General features: G+C 49.4%; 9 protein-coding genes across 9 annotated transcripts; 4 read left to right on the plus strand and 5 right to left on the minus strand.

Moving 5' to 3' along the window:
- Positions 1-77: 77 nt before the first annotated feature.
- On the plus strand, positions 78-1,170 carry J4E82_005945 (uncharacterized protein; the record flags this gene model as incomplete). Its single annotated transcript, XM_051732205.1, has 2 exons — positions 78-885; positions 950-1,170. 2 exons carry the CDS (start codon positions 78-80, stop codon positions 1,168-1,170), a joined length of 1,029 nt encoding a protein of 342 aa, XP_051587996.1.
- Positions 1,171-1,376: 206 nt separating this feature from the next.
- On the plus strand, positions 1,377-2,763 carry J4E82_005946 (uncharacterized protein; the record flags this gene model as incomplete). Its single annotated transcript, XM_051732206.1, has 4 exons — positions 1,377-1,910; positions 1,975-2,338; positions 2,425-2,435; positions 2,497-2,763. 4 exons carry the CDS (start codon positions 1,377-1,379, stop codon positions 2,761-2,763), a joined length of 1,176 nt encoding a protein of 391 aa, XP_051587997.1.
- A 279-nt stretch (positions 2,764-3,042) lies between these two features.
- J4E82_005947 (uncharacterized protein) lies at positions 3,043-6,037 on the plus strand (the record flags this gene model as incomplete). Its single annotated transcript, XM_051732207.1, has 5 exons — positions 3,043-3,585; positions 3,655-4,018; positions 4,110-4,351; positions 4,769-5,660; positions 5,718-6,037. The coding sequence occupies 5 exons, from the start codon at positions 3,043-3,045 to the stop codon at positions 6,035-6,037; spliced, it is 2,361 nt and encodes a 786-aa protein (XP_051587998.1).
- Positions 6,038-6,314: 277 nt separating this feature from the next.
- On the minus strand, positions 6,315-7,713 carry J4E82_005948 (uncharacterized protein; the record flags this gene model as incomplete). Its single annotated transcript, XM_051732208.1, has 3 exons — positions 6,315-6,619; positions 6,679-7,030; positions 7,120-7,713. The coding sequence occupies 3 exons, from the start codon at positions 7,711-7,713 to the stop codon at positions 6,315-6,317; spliced, it is 1,251 nt and encodes a 416-aa protein (XP_051587999.1).
- Positions 7,714-8,002: 289 nt separating this feature from the next.
- On the minus strand, positions 8,003-8,573 carry J4E82_005949 (uncharacterized protein; the record flags this gene model as incomplete). Its single annotated transcript, XM_051732209.1, has 3 exons — positions 8,003-8,170; positions 8,228-8,476; positions 8,529-8,573. 3 exons carry the CDS (start codon positions 8,571-8,573, stop codon positions 8,003-8,005), a joined length of 462 nt encoding a protein of 153 aa, XP_051588000.1.
- Positions 8,574-9,629: 1,056 nt separating this feature from the next.
- Positions 9,630-10,763, minus strand: J4E82_005950 (uncharacterized protein; the record flags this gene model as incomplete). The annotated part of the gene is made up of 3 exons (XM_051732210.1): positions 9,630-9,943; positions 10,033-10,396; positions 10,449-10,763. The coding sequence occupies 3 exons, from the start codon at positions 10,761-10,763 to the stop codon at positions 9,630-9,632; spliced, it is 993 nt and encodes a 330-aa protein (XP_051588001.1).
- A 1,085-nt stretch (positions 10,764-11,848) lies between these two features.
- J4E82_005951 (uncharacterized protein) lies at positions 11,849-13,214 on the plus strand (the record flags this gene model as incomplete). Its single annotated transcript, XM_051732211.1, has 3 exons — positions 11,849-11,981; positions 12,313-12,698; positions 12,747-13,214. The coding sequence occupies 3 exons, from the start codon at positions 11,849-11,851 to the stop codon at positions 13,212-13,214; spliced, it is 987 nt and encodes a 328-aa protein (XP_051588002.1).
- An 86-nt stretch (positions 13,215-13,300) lies between these two features.
- Positions 13,301-14,266, minus strand: J4E82_005952 (uncharacterized protein; the record flags this gene model as incomplete). The annotated part of the gene is made up of 1 exon (XM_051732212.1): positions 13,301-14,266. One exon carries the CDS (start codon positions 14,264-14,266, stop codon positions 13,301-13,303), a length of 966 nt encoding a protein of 321 aa, XP_051588003.1.
- A 740-nt stretch (positions 14,267-15,006) lies between these two features.
- Positions 15,007-16,339, minus strand: J4E82_005953 (uncharacterized protein; the record flags this gene model as incomplete). The annotated part of the gene is made up of 3 exons (XM_051732213.1): positions 15,007-16,053; positions 16,192-16,225; positions 16,335-16,339. The coding sequence occupies 3 exons, from the start codon at positions 16,337-16,339 to the stop codon at positions 15,007-15,009; spliced, it is 1,086 nt and encodes a 361-aa protein (XP_051588004.1).
- Between the last annotated feature and the right edge of the window lie 507 nt (positions 16,340-16,846).

The following is a 16,846-nucleotide window of genomic DNA, read 5'->3' on the forward strand; positions in this document are numbered from 1 at the left end:
GTCCCAAGAGTTCTATAAACTGTCGCTACAGCCTTTTTTTCACTCGTCACTTCCGAACTCACGAAACTTCCCTCACGATGCGTCTTCTCACTCTGTGCACCCTGCTCCCTAGCGTCCTCGCTCTTCCATCTCAGACTCTCGACTTCGCAAGGTACGGTATAGCGCCACGTGCCGATTCTTCCCTCACGAACTACCTTGGCGTCTTCTTCCTTGGTGACAAGCCCTCTGTCTACTTCTACCTTTCCAATGGCAACAATGCAAACTCCATGATTGCCATGAACAAGGGCCAACCTGTTATAATTCCTACGAAAGGTACTCAGGGCGTTCGTGATCCAGCTATCATATCTGGTGGAGCAGCCGAAGCTGGCAAGAAATGGTACATCATTGGCACAGACCTTGATATTGGCAAGACAACATGGGATGCATCTCAACGTACAGGCTCTCGTGGAATCTTCGTTTGGGAGTCTACCGATCTTGTAACATGGACCAATGAACGTCTTGTCACCGTTGAAGACTCTACAGCAGGTATGGTGTGGGCACCCAGTGCAATCTGGGACGAAGCCAAGGGCCAATACTTCGTTCACTGGGCTAGCAAATTTTACCCTACTTCCGACCCGCAACATACGGGTGCGCCTTCATCGATTCGAATTCGTTACGCGTACACCAAAGACTTCAAGACTTTCAGTGCACCCCAGGACTACATCAACCGATCACCTACCAATATTATTGACCAGGAATTTCTGGCCCTGGGAAACAATGCATACGCACGCTTCTTGAAGGATGAAAGTGCAAAGACTGTTTTCACAGAAATCTCTACTAATGGGCTGTTTGGTACCTGGTCTAGACCTGCAGGTGCTAACGCTATTATCGCTTCTGGTGTAGAGGGTTAGTCATGTCCCTATACGAACTGATTGTGGGACACATACTGACCTCGTATACCAAACTTTAGGTCCTGCGCCTTACTGGGACAATCAAGTTGCTGGCAAGGCGCATTTGTTGCTTGACTTCTATGGAGCAGACGGATACAGACCTTATGAAAGTTCTGACGTGAAGAGTGGAAAATGGACAGCGAGTGACCGGAGTGCCTGGCCTCAGAATTTGAGGCACGGGAGTGTACTAGGCGTCAACGCGACTCAGGTCGCGGCCTTGAAGAAGAAGTGGAGTGTGTAAGACAATAAGGGCCGCACTAGGTCGAGATTCTACATGGATCCTTGTATTCACTTCGTGATGGGAACGATCGTTCCGTTTGTTGTATTGCGTCATGGCGCTCGGCTTGCCCTTGCCCTTACAGGTCGTCGGGGTTTAGTAAATTCCCCTGGATTTAATACAACTTGTTCCTTTCCTCCGGAATCCACGACTTAGACTAATAGCGGAGTATGAAGCTCTTTTTCTACTGTCATCTTGCTATCCTCATCGCCTCTGTGGCGGGTAGCATTGCGCCTGGACCGGACCTACATCAAGATCTCACCATTGTCAACTCAAGCTCAACATTCTTGACTGCCACCGTCGATCCCGAAGATCATGATTCAATATGGCACAAGACATATTGTCGTGGCGCCGCGCTTGTCAAAGCCATGTCGCTCGACGAACAAGACTCAACGAGGATGCTGGGGTGGCCTTACACGCAGAGCCCATGGGACGGCGACCTAAAGCTTGAACTAAGAAAATGGGGATATCTCGACGACGACAATCATCACGCGATGAACGACAACTCATGCGACTTTTCGAAGCATCATATAAGGAGTGCTTTCGATGCTCTCGGTATTGACCCGCGTTCGGCACTTAAGGGTGGGCCGAACCACTGCTTCATGTTAGAGCATAGGTTTGGACCAACAGTTATCCTGGACAAGAATGGGGAAACGCCCAGTATATCCAAGCAGCGATACGAGGCGGACGGAAAGATGTACAGGGTCAGACGCGTGTAGCTCCATCAAATTGAAATCATCCAGCAGGCTAATTCTGATAGCATAACAGGTCACGGGCGCCTATTCTAAAATTGGCATAAACCGGAAAGACGGTATTGTTTACTTCCTCGACCGCACTTCGCCTGAGAAATCGGCCCAAACGGTCTGGGGTCAGGAGCAAATCGACAAAGCCGACTTGCCGGCACTTCGCTCTAGCTCGGACCTAGCTTGGGGGTTGTGGAATAGGATCGAAGGCGAACCAAGTATCAAAATGATCATGTCTCTAAACATTATCAACGATGAGACTGTGGATGTCATTATACCAAGGGCCTTGAAAGCGATGGGAAAGACTGAGGTCGAGAAGTGGCCTGGAACTGATCTCATTGTGGGAGCAAATGGAGGGGCTGAAGCTGAAGCTGCTCTCGCACTTATTGGTACGCCTTATTTCGCCTACTGTGTAGTCTCATACTCCATTTTAGTCCTTCTCTATCAAGACACTACTCACGCTGACGTTCTCTAGGTTCGCCAAATGTAATTACGCCTACACGAACTACTTACGAGACATACACTGACTTTGTATACCCACATTTAGGGCTTAGGAGCCGGCTACTTTCTTCTCCAGCACAAGAGGCAACTTGGTGGCGACAATTTTATCTGGAAAATCAAGATCTTTAAGGGGGATGATGATGACGAATATTATGATGACCCTGCTCTCCTCTTCTACATTGACAAGCACACGCCACCGATGCCTGACCCGGACGACACTCCTGGCTCTCCGATGGAAGAGGCAAAAGCAGTGAGGAGGATTAAAGATGGGAAGAATTTCATTAGGACACATAAGATTTGGGCAAAGCTTTGACGTGAAAGCATGGGTAAGATGATGGAATGATGTCGGTAGATGCCTGTTTGACACCTCATCTCAACGCCTTTTCCCCCTTCACTTAGAATCAATTCAATCCCAAATCCCGCAGTAAGTGAACTAGCTTTTGGAACGGGTCTATCCAAGCACCTTGGTCTTTCACCTTGACTTCCGGCCGCTAGTATAGCTCGCTCATCCGGTGAACGCTATATCTGTTTTCTTCCTTGCTCTGAAACCGAAGCACCCACCTATAGGCATTCAGACATTCAAACTCTGAACATGAAGCTCACGTACATCATCTTCGTTGTGGGTCTCATCGCTCTCGGTGCGACTGAGATTCTGCTCAATCTTACCAATGTCGGCGTCGAATCTCTCGGATACCAGAACCTCATCTTAGGCGCAAGAGGGTCTGACCCAGGCAGCGACCCCGACGATGACGACGACAACCTCAACCCTGCTGACGATGAGCTTTGGTACCAATGTAAATGTCGAGGAGCAAAACTGCTTTTTGCAATGACCCAAAATCCACCCGAAGCCGCTCGGTTCCTGAGTCCCTTGGCATCTCTCTGGGATGGCGAGATGAGGGAAGAGCTTGCAGAATGGGGTTACAAAGATAACTTCAAAGACCCAGATCTCTTCGACTTTAGCGGGATCGCCCCATACCTCGCTACGCTGGGGATTCCAATAACTAACTCGCTCCATGGCGGGCCAAACCATTGTGTCTCATACAGTCATTGCAATAGCGACATCGTGAGGGATGAGAATGGAGATCTCCCACCTCTCAACGAGCAGTACTACACTAAAGATGGTCGGAAGTACAGGGTAAGCCCACGCCAGAGAGTTCTACTACTACAGTCTTCGCGCTCTTTACTGACGCTCTTCCCTATTTAGGTCACGGCCGCTCATGGCACCATGGTAATCAACCCGAGCTATGGCTACATATTGTTCCTCAATCGGGGCTCCCCTCAAGCTGAGGCCCGCGAAACATGGGGCATACGTGATGATGATCCGGTTCCGCTTGATGAGTTGCCCGCTCTACGTGCGAGTTCAGATATAGCATGGGCCTATTGGAATCGAATTCAAGATGGCGACAAACTGAACAAAATCAAATTCTTTGCATCCATGTCCATCATCAACAGCGAAACCGAGCAGGTTATCGACAGGATACTGAAGAACAAAGGGCTAGATGAAGTGCCGCCGAATCCTCCTGGGTTTCTTGTCACGCCAGAATCCGAGGACTATTTGGCCTTGATGGGTATGTTCTCACTAAAAGTCTTCTGGTAATACGTAACGAGGTGTCTGATGCTTTGAGTTCAGAACGGCGCTGACAATATGCCTGGGTTTAGGTAGTCCAAACGCTATAGGGGTAGGATATTTTCTTGCTCAACACAAGGCACAGTTGGGAAGCAACTATTATGTTCAGGGGATCCGCATTTACCGCAAGACCGGATCGTCGCTATCGAACATGATCTTCGCTGTTGGCCTGGCGCCTTCTCCACCGCCAACTGCACCACCCGATCCGATGGATGTTTTAGTACCGCCCCCGGGTTTTGGTATGGAAGCCCTCACGAACACGGATGGAGGTAGAGTGATCAAGAGAAGCGGTGATGGGAAGAATATCGTGAGGAGTCATAAGGTTTGGATAAAGTCATGATCGCGCAATTCTTTCCAGATTACACATTCGTGTATGTTGTCAGTTCAAGCATGTAATTCGGTTGTGATATATCAGCTTAATCAAACGGATGTCTCGTGGTAGCCCTAAGACATTCTAAACTCACTCTGCTTCAAGTATGGGCCAACACTTGCCTTTCACTGTCTTGCTTGCTACGCTAACACTTCTAGTCTTTCCCACCCGCCTTCACTTTGGACGCAAATGGCCAAAGCTTGGGCTTTTCCTGCTTGAAAATCAGTTTGTGCGCGCTACATGACCACATCTAGCGCCATTTCTCCATATACTCTCTCTGTCCTTTGATCTACCGTTTCTCTGCGCGACTTCCGTCAACAGATCCGCAACATGCAAACCGTACTACTTCTACGTCTCGCCACACTCCTCAGTCTGGTCGTGGGCGAGGCTCCGCCGCCCCCTCCGAACGAAACTCCACTTGACACATGGAGTCTCGCCGTTGAAAATAGTGGTAGCATAGTCAAGAGAGCGCCTCCTGGCCCAGCTGATGACTTCCTATGGCAGACTTGCGGCTGTCGCGGCCAGAAGCTCCAGCTAATGAATACGCTCGATCCAGTAAACGCTGCTAGGTTTGGTACTCCGTTGAACAGTCCATGGACTGGCACCCTCGAAAACGAACTTACGACCTGGGGTTATAAAGACAACAGTATGAATGAGGACATCCAGGACCAGTGCGACTTCACCATGAAACCTATATTCGAAGCTGTCCTCCAGACCCTAGGAATCGGCGCAGGAAGTGCACAGTATGGCGGACCGAACAAGTGTTTCTCCTATGTCCACCGAGATGGCCCCACCGTTCACCGATTGCCAAACGGCCAGATGCCACCCAGAAACCAACAACGTTATACTGTTGACGGAGTAAGCTACAAGGTCACAAACGCTTATTACACCATAGGCATCAACGCGCGGGATGGCGTCATCCATATGATCAACCGCAAGTCTCCAGAATCAGCGGCCAAAAATCAGTGGGGAGTTGATAATGTTCCAAAGAACGAGCTACCAGCGCTGAGGTCGAGTTCAGATATTGCCTGGGGCATGTGGGAGAGAATGAGCCCTGGCAAGTTGGGTAATATCAACTACATCTTCTCCCACCAGATTGTCAACAAAGAAACTCGGCAGATCATTTTGAGGGCCTTGGACGGTCAACCACTCAGAACCTGGCCAGGAACTGAGTTCGTAGCTGGAGAAGCCTCTGAGTACTGGGCTTTATTAGGTATATCGCGCACCCATGATGCTTATGATGCGCATAGTACTAACAAGTTTGGTATAGGGTCTCCGAACGGAATAGCAATAGGATACCTTCTTGGGCAGCACAAGCCTCAGTTTGGTCACAACAGATATGTTTCCAGTATACACGTCTTTCAAGGCTCACCAGCGAACCCAGTCTGGATGACGGGCATCTTGCCGTGGTTGTGTTTCGTTGTTAAACCGGCACCGTGGCCAGCACCGCAACCCCCCGATGAGATAATGGGCGGAGGAACTGATTTGGCGCTCGGTAAGCGTGATCTTGTGGATGAAGGGCGAGTGTTAGAGCGATCCGAAGATGGAAAGAATATTGTGAGGAGTCATAAGGTCTGGGTAAAGTTGTAATGAGGCAGCGAAGCAGGAGTTGGAACAGATACTTGAATCAATCGGTTCGGAAACGCGTTCGTAAGCTTATGGTCTTACATCTGAGCGTAGAAGAGTTCCCAGTGCCAGTCAGCTCGATTTTCTAATTACATAACGCTTCACACACGGTGTTGCATTCTACAGTATGAAATAGATATTCTGGACCGGATTTGTTGATGTAATCTTAAACAGGTTGTACGTAACCTTCCATTCGAAGCACGACGACAATAAAACCAGCTCACATTCCGCCCCTCTACACCTATTCCGGGCCTACCCAAATCACGTGTTTCCTTGTGATACTCCTTCCATGATCCCTCCTCCTCACAACTTTTGACTGAACCATCCCAGGCGAAGTGTCCATGGGATGATCACCAGGCGGCGCGCCAGGCTCCGGCAACTCCGGCGGTGGCGAAGGCACATCATCGATCCAGAAGAGAATTGTGGCATGCGGATTGCCCTCGTTTTCATCCTCAAAGACAGTCATCTTGGAGACGTATTTGTCTCCACCCAACTGATGCTTATGCTGAGCAAGGAAGTAACCCACTGCGCGACCATTGGCTGATCCTATCGACAAAGTTCCATCAGTATGACTGGTACAGCTTACAACGAAGGCACGAGCTTACCAAGGATAGCCAAACCCTCCTCCGATGTCGAGTCGAAACTCACTCCAGGCCACTTCTTCATATCGTCTGTTGGTCCTATACCAAGTGCCCTTTCCACGATATCATTCGTCTCCTCATTGGTAATATATAGACTGAATATCTTACGGATATTGCTAAGGGGGTGGTCAGACCACATGATCTTGTGCCACAAACTCCATGCTAGATCGGAGCTCGTCCTAAGATTGGGAAGTTCGGAAGATTGCGGCGTTCTCTCCCACAACCACTTTGCTGCTTCTAGCGGCCCTGTACGTGAGATGAAGTATAGGACACTGGCGGGTACGTTGATGCCCATAGCGTATGACGCGCCTGTGCACTAGAAGCATCGTCAATTAATGGAATTGCTGAATTACCATGATGCGTAGTTTAGTTTGCTAGTTAGCTGGGCACGAAAATCCGACTTACCCTCTTTCTTTGCCCGTTTGGATCCATATAATACTGATCATCCATGGCCAACATCTCATCGTCCGAATCATCTATATCATCAGGGTCATCCGGATTGAAGAGCACACCTGGACCATCGAAATGGTTCGCAACCCAACATTGGTTATCGCCTTTGTCGTCGACATGCTGGTCACTGATGCCCAGAGCTTTTAATGCCGGCGACAATCCATTATCCTTGAAGTTGCACCAGCCTTTGTGTTCTTGCCAATTATCCCATCCCCATTCCACCATCTCTTTTTCAAGATCGCCGTCCCACGGTGTAAATAGGGGGTTGATATAGCGTGTGCCTTGGCTGGCATCTCGGGTCATTGCGAGGAGGAGTTTTCGGCCTCGACACACGGACTTGTCCCAGTCAATATCTTTGATTGCAGAGGTGTGAACGAGTTGATCGGGATTTGTACCGCTGGCGATCGTGATGTCGGCTGGGTAGGTGTCTTGGTCGGCGGTATTGAGTGACGAGATGTTCACGAGAGGGGACTCGGGAGACGACACAGAACGCTCACTTGTAACCAGTGTGCCTAGCGCGGCAACGAAAAGGGGTTTATAAGCCTTCATATTGGGGAAAAGCGAGGATGACAATAGTGTATGAGAGGTTGAGGCAGAACCATGGAGAGGAATGTTTTACAGGGGAAGGAAAAGTAGTCTACAGCACTCAAGTCAGCGCGTGAAAGTTTCGCAACCTTGATTCAATCGCTGCGCGAACATTCAGAGAAACTATGATCGTGCTTGAGTCTGCCTGAATGTACCTGATAGAAAAGGGTGTAATACTGCGAAATGCTCCAATCATTATGCCTTTCACTGACCATTACTCGAAAGCACATTCATCGAGGAAGAGGCCATCCGTTCATATACTGACATCAGTCTCGGCACTCAACACTTTGGCAATCTTGAAGCCTACAACGAATGTACCTTCATCTTCTCCAACACGTAGACTAGTGCTGCCCACGAAGACTGCATTCTGTAACTCCCAGTACTTCTTACTCGCTGTTTCAAACGTCCAAGATGACGTTGCCTATCCTTGTGTGAGCGACTTGGATCAAGACAGTATTGAAGAAGTAGTATAATGTACCTGAAAGTCGCCAAACTTGACGGACGAGGCATTTCGGTTGCCGCTTACAATAGCAGCGACTTCTGGTGTTGCAATCTCTGCGCCTGTACATCGCATCCGGATATACGCATCTTCTTCTGAATTTCCATCAACTTTGACAAGCACGTCGACATGGAGTCTCAGCACAGTAGCATTGGAATTCGGATTTGGCGGGTCTGTAGAAATCCAGTCACCTCCACGAATTACTGTGGCTTTGACTGATGGCTCAAACTTTCTTACACGTTAGTTCCATACCTATTTTGACAGGAATAGTGACACTGACACTGGGCTCGGAGGTTAAGACGCCGGTAACAACATCTGCATACATTTGCGTTGAACCTGTCGCTGTGGGTCCGACGACAATCTATATAGCGTTACTACAACCCCTGAAGTTTCCTTGGATAATGTAGACGTGCTGGCAGTTTTACGACAGCCTATATGACAATACGTGAGCAAAACTTCGAAAATGGCGCGGTTACTGTGCAGATACATACCGTAAATGATAGCGCCGGAATAAGCGTATTGAACAGCATCGTGCTATTTGTGCATATATCAAAAGTCGACTTTAGACTTTATCTAACTGAGCAAACAAACATGGTAGTGAACTCCCATCTTTATGCCCAAACTACATCTCTCTCTGAACACCTAAATTGCTTGTTGGTACTGTTTAGAGAACTTGCCAATAACGATCAGCAGTCGAATCCTGCATTTTCATAGGGCCGCTTGTTGTGCACGCGGTAGAGGTTGGCAACATGTAAGCATTACCTGCATGTGCTGATTCTTGGTGAGATACTCATGTAGGCAGCTTGTAAGCAGGCTCACACCACTCGCCGAGGTGAGTCAGCACTGCTTTCAATCGTTTGACTGAATGCAGGGTCGACAATGGGAGGATATTGAAAGTTTGGCACTGTTCCAATTCCGCATTCGTTGATGGCGTTCTGTGCTTGTCAAAGCCAGCGACGCATAATCCAAGCCGTAAAGCTTCAACGACACCAGTGGCGTAAAGGATACCAGGGGAATAGTACGAAGTGCGCCGCACAGTGTGCCTGCTAGTGTTGAGCATCTGGCGCAGTAAGACAGCTCGGGAGCGTCGGACGCGTCGGACGCGTTGTCCGACTTGGCGTCAAGCGAACAGGCAGGTAACCCGAGCTACAGACGCGACATCGCGCGTGTGAGCCCAAACTCCACCCTCCGAAATGTACCTCATTTAGCAAAAACGCGCTTCGATCTTAGACGTACCAAATTTCTCATGTCGCAATGCATACCTCCTTGTGTACGAGATCGCATGCGCAAGTAACCTTGGAACGATTGAATACAGTCTTCCCTGGATGTCCTTTACTTGCACCTGTATCACCTCAGAGTTTTGCTCCGTCATAACTCACGTCTACAGCTCGACACGAACAACATGCTCTCGAATTACGCTCTTCCCATCTGCGCTCCTTTTGAGCACCTTCGGCTCTCCGAACTCCCACATACGATCGATCCCCACCACATCTGAGACATTCACCGAATGCGCCCCGTTGATACCGCCATAAATGTTGCGAGCGTTTTGCACCCAGAAAATTATGGTTGGAAATTCGTCATCCGTGACGGGCTGGAGGGCTTTGAAGACCGTGATCTTCACGATCATCTTGTTGCCTCCCAATTGTCGTTTGTGCTGGGCGAGGAAGAAGCCAGCTGCTATGCCTGTCGGAGAACCTGTATTTGTCAGCTCCTTGCGCGTAGACCTCTGTCAATACTCCTGGAAGCATGAAAGTCTGCTGCCATAGTGGAAGGACTGAACTTGCCCAAGATAGCGAGTGCTTCAACAGAAGTTATCTCAAAATCGGTTCCAGGCCAGTCCTGAACACTGTTCACTCTTTGTTGCCCTGGTGGCGGCTGATAGGTCTTGAAGACGAGGCTCAAGATATCCAGCGTCTGGCGATTGTTGACGCTCACGCTCCAGAACGCTGTTATTGGGGTAAAATGCGGCACTCGGTTCCAGAATGCCCACGCGAAGTCAGAACTACTCCGTAGTGCTGGAAGATCCCTCCGCGACGGTGGATCTTGTCGCCAAAGGATCTTTGCCGATTCGACAGCACTTCTTCTGCTCATGAAAAATACTATGCCCGCATCAGGGTTGACGCCAATGTCGGAGAAGGCGCCTGTCACCTATGCCAAGACATCAGTAAGACGAAGGGAAAGAAAACAAAGGTAAACTTGCCCTGTTAGACCTTCCATCTGGGGAGATGTAGGTTTGCTCGGAGAGCGGCCACGGTCGGCCGTCTGGTCGCTTCCTCGTTGTATCTCCATGGCTGACACGGAAGCATCTGTTAGGCCCATGGTTGAAGTTTGATCGTGGATCGATACCAAGACTTCCGAATGCTCTGCCAAGACCCCAGAATGTGCCATAATCGCATAATTGAGACCTTTCCGATTCCGTATAGCCCCATTGCGCAAGCTCTTGGTGCATGACACCGTCCCACGGACTATCGATGGGGTCCAAGAAGTCGTTTGCGTACGGCGGAGACCATACCATGGCCTGGTTGAGTCGCGAGCCACGACAGACCGAATACCACCATTCATCATGTGTAGGTAGCTGTTGAGCATTAGTACATGTGTAAAGGAGGACCAGGGCCAACATGAGACTAGGAACAAGCTTTGTGTCAACAGACATCGCTTTTCAACCAAGAGGCTATTAACCGATGGCCCGAGATGGTCAGAATGTGAATCGGCGCTAAGGTTCCCCGAGTTTGCTCGTTTGTAGACAACGTACGGCAAAAGTGATTCGGTCGCAAAGGATTTTGAAACTTAGTGATAACGTCTAGCGTCCCGACCGTACACCGTTCCCAATGGTCAAGTCATTGTATAGCGGCCTAGTGAAGGACACGATATCGGCCACGACGAGTACCAAATTCACAATTGACTAGCTAGCGCGCTGTATCTGGTGACCAAGATAAACTCGTTTTTATCCAGGAGCGAGCACTTTCGATGAGGAGGCGGTAAGTCAGGAGGCCAATGGCGAATGGGTCGACATCATGCGGTGGGTACTTCATGTCAACGCATTATCGATAGATGCTTTCAAGCGGAGTAGAAGTGAATAATTCAATCACAAGTACCCACTAAGTTCACGCCCCACTCGAGCATTGCTCATATGCTACGTCAAGTGATTGGATCGGTAATGCTAACCTAGTGCTTGTTCATGCTACACACTGTTTGTTTGAAGGAATAGTTACCTTCCCGGAAGAATCCGATGCAGTTCAATTGATGTAGATACGTTATGCTGAAGTCAACTGCTTGCAGTCCGGGAAGTACAACATGTAGTATAGTTACATTTTCCCAAAGGAGTAGTCCGGGTGCTGCGGCTAACAAGGCAGGTTTGCCGAACCCCGCATCCCGTTACACACACGCGTCTAAGCCAGCGCTCGTGTCGAGACAAATGTAACGACAAATTCATCGTGTTTATAAGCAGTGACAGCCCACAATGACCTTTGGCGTGACTGAAAGGACCAAGATTCTGATCTACCTTCATCATGAATGGTCATGCATCACCAAGAAAACGACAACGCCATGATTTGCCTGCGAAGATGAGAGCGCTACAGTAAGGAATGCTTAACACAAAACATGGTGAAAAAGCTGCTAAGTCAAATCAGATACTCAGGGCCCGAAAAGTTTGCAGTTGAAACTATTGACGTTCCTGCCATTGGCGATGACGATGTCCTTGTACAAAACACCGACTATTACCAGACCGAATTTAGTGAACTGACTGACGGAAGGTCAAAATTTCAGCTTGTGGTGTATGCGGAACGGTAAGCAGAGAGAACTCATGGGAGAGGCCACAAGAAGAACACTTGACTGACAAAAGTAAAGGACTTGCACTACCAGTAAGACTCTGATGCGATACGTAAGCAACGCATGCACTAACATTTTATCTCCTCTTCTGAAGTAAAGGCGAGTTCCTGGCTAAGGTGAGATCTGTCGTACAAGCATACATATACTGGACGACGCTGACGTAACCGAAGTGGCCATTGATACCTGGTATGATCGATGATGTTTTACCTTCTCGATCTCGTTACTCACTATTACAGGCCATGAGGCAGCAGGCACCGTTGCTGCTATTGGCAAAAACGTCAAGAACGTTGCCATCGGCGATCGTGTAGCAGCTGATGCCTTACAACCATGCCTCAGCTGCTTTTACTGTACTCGCAGAAAGACTCAGCTCTGCGAGAACATCATCGGATATGGCGGTAATGTCCCCGGTGGCATGGCCGAGTATTGCAGATACCCAGCGAAAATGGTATTTCCCATCGGCGATCTTCCCGATCTGGAAGCAGTTCTAATTGAACCCGCTGCATGCGCCGCGCATGGTATTGAGCGGATGCAGATGGAGGTTGGAAGCAGAGTATTGCTCTTCGGATGTGGGCCAACTGGTATACTGCTTGCTCAGTTGATCAAAATGAATGGCGCCGCTCATGTACATGAAGCCTTCTAGACATCTCAAATCAACACTGACATGATCCAGTTGACTATCGCTTCAAAAGCTGGACCCAAGCTCGATCTTGCTCGCGAACTTGATATCGCGGATTCCTACGTCACTATATCCGATGAGAATCCCAGCGATGATATGGCTGCCCTCCAAACCAACAATCCTTATGGTTTCGACATCGTGGTGGAAGCTACTGGCGCACCGACTGTCCTCGAAAAGGCTATCGAGTACGTACGCAAAGGTGGAAAGCTCGTGGTGTACGGTGTTTATGACGAGAGTGTTAAGATTGCTTGGTCCCCGTTCCGTATCTGGGAGAATGAAATCACGATTCTAGCTAGCTTCTGTAGCATGAGCCACATACCACATGTACTGGAGTATGTGAATGCTGGGAGATTGAAGTTGGGTGGCATCGCAAACAAGACATATAAAATCGAGCAATGGGAGGAATGTCTGGACGCGGTGAGGAAACAAGAGGTTGTGAAGGCTGCTATTGTATTCGATTGATGTACCGCTTTTACGTTGGAGAATGAATAAATGAAAACGTCCACAATATGCTTGTGATAGAACTGCATGCGAAGAAGGTAGACAGTCTACGAGTACATGTTCTTGTGATAATCCGTATACGCCAGGTCCACGGCCCGTTTCGTAGCTTCGTCCAGATCCTCTTTCGGAAGGCCTAGCTCGTCATTGTTCAGGCCATGGTTCTTCTCATATAGGCCCGCCTCGTCAATAAAATAGCGTGTGTACAAAACCGTTGCAAAGGACCTACGATCGCCCATCATCATCCTCTGCCTAGCTGTAGCCAAGCGTTGCTTTGCTGGCTCGGATGTAATTCTCCAATCCTTCTCCGTAGTTCCCGTTGCTTTCTGGACAGCCTCGAACATCTCGCGCTGGTTAAGAGCGAAAGAAGAAACAAAGAGCATGCGGTTGCGATATTGCTCCAGTGTCGGCCCATCGCTATCAGATCCAGATACTGGCAGAGATAGCAAGTTTGCCACGGCAAGTCCAGTCTGGGGCCATGTGGCGGTGTTCAGACGCTGCTTGCCGTCGTCTATGTAAGTGACTTCGCGCTTCGGTATGTTGATGCCGTAGTAACCACCGCTGAGGGAGTACTCGTACCAGAAACCTGAGGTGAGGCCTATCCAAGAGGAAACGCCGAGCGACTCGATGAGTTTGCGAGCGATTGTCTTTCCCGGTCCGATAGTTTCATTCTGAGCTTCCTCTGTGTTGTACATACCAAACTCGTTTGGTAGAACCCATGGTACGCCGGCTTGAGCTGCCCCACGAATGAGTTGCTCCTGCGCGCCACCAGCAAACACGCTCATCGTGATAACGAGTGCATCCTGTCCTGTCAAAGCTTTGACTATGGTATCTGGGCTGTTATAGTCGATACGTGCGACTCGAACGCCTGGTGGGAAGGTGGCTTTGGAGTCTGTACGTGTGATCGCTGTGACGTTGAAGTGTGTTTTCGCAAGGAGAGCCGATGTGATATGGGTGCCAACATTGCCGCTCGCACCAACCACGGCGATATTTTTGAGGGTGGTAAGCAATACCATACTGCCAAGTGTAAAGGGGAATAGGGCTTTGCCGTGATCGCGTCTGAAATAGGGCAAGCACTGGAACGGTTTCGGCAATGTGTACCAAGACGTCGAATTCTTGGTAGTGAAGTTGTATATAACTATAACGTGAAGGATCAATGTTGAGAGGCATACGGCCGGTCTTCGGTCGTAAGCCTCTAAGTCCGCTGCTGTGTCCTTGAAATGGCGTTCGTGTTTTGGGGATAACGGATGGCCCTATGCTAAAACCGGCGAAGCTTGATGGTTCCACAAATGTGGTGTCGGTTCGCATAGGGCAAAGCCGTATGCAAGCTCCATGATGTCCGTTGAGATGAGCTGGGCGTGCACGGAAGTCCGATCGCCGATATGGAGGTCGGGGTTGGTGATGGGACGTAAATACGCCAGCCTGGAAGTCATTGATGTCATCCATCCCTGCAGCTCATCCCCGCCGGTTAGCGCCCGTCCGTCTCCACATTCGCGACTGACGATCTTCGCGCCGTTATGTAGTGAGAGCGATAGGGTAGGATCCTCAAAAGGCAAGAGAAAGATTGTGAAGACGTTCTAATACCGAATCTATCCGATCTATGTCGCACGCTTGTTCTACTGCTGGCAAAAAGACACTTGTGCAAGTCTAACCGTAAAAGATGATGATGGTGCCCTTCCTGAAGATAACCGTCCCATAATGTAAACCCAATTTTCCAGGAGTCAAAAACAGAACCAGAAGATGTCCAAACACCAGTTCAGACCTCCTCCATTGAATCACCGACGGGAGAAGGACACCGAGGTAACCTTTCGAGGTCATAATTCCATGGGCTCTCAGGGCTCTCTTTGAAAAGATCATAATCCCAAGTGCTCTCGCCGTACGAGCCTGCACTCCATTTTTCGGCGCTTTCGCGGTTCTTTGCTTGCTGTTGCAATCCCCATTCGAGAAGTTCCGATTCTTCACTCCTCGAGAAGTAGCCGGGTAGATGATCGAATTCGTCTGCGTCATCTACTTGGGAGGATGTCGTCTCCTTGGTCTGTCCCGTTGGTTCTGTAATGGGCTCTTGGGACAGAACAGTAGGTGCAGCTTTCTTGGGCCGGCCACGCGCCTTCTTCGTGGGTATGGCTTCAGGCATAGTAGTATCTGCTGCGGCCAGTTCGTCGCTTAGTGTAGCAATGTTCGATACAGCAAGTGCAGGTGAAGAATATGGGGGCGTTGGCTGTTCCTGAGGCACCAGTTGCGGAGGTTGTGCATACGTATACCACTGATACTGCTGCTGCTGTGGTGCTGCTAAGTGCAGCATTCGTTCTTGCTGTGGTACTGCTGGATGTAGCATTCGTTCTTGCTGCGGTACTGCTGGGTGTAGTATTGGTTCTTGCTGTGGTACTGCTGGGTGTAGCCTCTGTTGCTGCAGATGATGTTGCTGCAAATGATGTTGCTGCAGTTGATATTGCTGAAAGTGGTGCTGCTGCAGACGGTGCTGCTCCTGTAGCATCATCATCTGCTGTTGTGGATGCAATGGCCCATATTGTTGTCCGTTCTGAGTATTCATACGGGCTGATTGTGCATCGTGTAGCACCGTTATCACATTGAATAGAGGATGCCAGGGCGGTATACCACATGCACTACCGGAACTGCTGGTGGGTTGGGCACGCATCTGCTGCTGACTCGGCAGAGTTCTGGGGTCGTTGCTCTGGATTTGTGCGTAACTGTGAACGGGCATGCCTTGAACGCTGCCAGGAGCGCCGACTGACTGCGCGGCTACTTGCTGATTTGGCATATGGGGAAGGCCACCGAACCGTGCCTGGGGATGATAGTTATTGCGTGTGCCATGGTCGCCCATGTAAGGGTTAATGTAGTTATTCATTGTATCGTGCTTGTAGCCAGTGGCAAAGTGTCAGGTCAAGGAGATTTAAGTCATCCCCATGTGCTGCAAACCTACCTCCAAGTTTATAGGCGAGCGAGCGAAGAATAACCTGGTAGCGAATATCGTCGCTCATCTGGTACTGTGAGTTAGTAAGACAGGCGAGAGTATAAGGCATGAGCAACGTCTCCATTGCTATTGACCGCGCAGTAGCTTTGTACCACATGAAGAAGAGCTGGAGGCTGTACTGCAACATGTTCGTGGCAAGATTTTCTAGACTTTTGTAAGTTATACAATAACCACAAACGTTCCTACAAAACTATGAGCATTTCTAGTCACGCTGGCACGTGAGCAGTACCATGAGGGGGAAATCAGTGGAGAACACCCGCTTCAAAGCGGCCAGGAACAGCTAGTCGTCGCAGGCAAGTTTTTTAGGGTGATTTATAGTCAAATGGGGGGTCTCGACAACTGGATGGCTTTTGCACTTCTTCCTCGAATTTCTGTATCTTACTAGTGCGCCCAAAAACCTTGAAGATGCCGCTTTCCCAGTAGCGCCAGAATCAGGTAATCAAAAAAGTTGCATACTCTTCTCGTCCCGCAGGATAGTACTCCAAACGACCCGCTAGATCTCCAGATTGCATGATGGTCCAACTCCAAATTTGGAAAGTGAACTAGCGCATGCTCATACGTAGCCTGCCAACATGTGTCAGCCCACGATACTTCCAAACTCTTA

The sequence above is a fragment of the Alternaria postmessia genome (assembly GCF_024291825.1).
Source record: "Alternaria postmessia strain BMP 2775 chromosome Unknown scaffold_33, whole genome shotgun sequence".
In the NCBI taxonomy this organism is placed as follows: domain Eukaryota; kingdom Fungi; phylum Ascomycota; class Dothideomycetes; order Pleosporales; family Pleosporaceae; genus Alternaria; species Alternaria postmessia.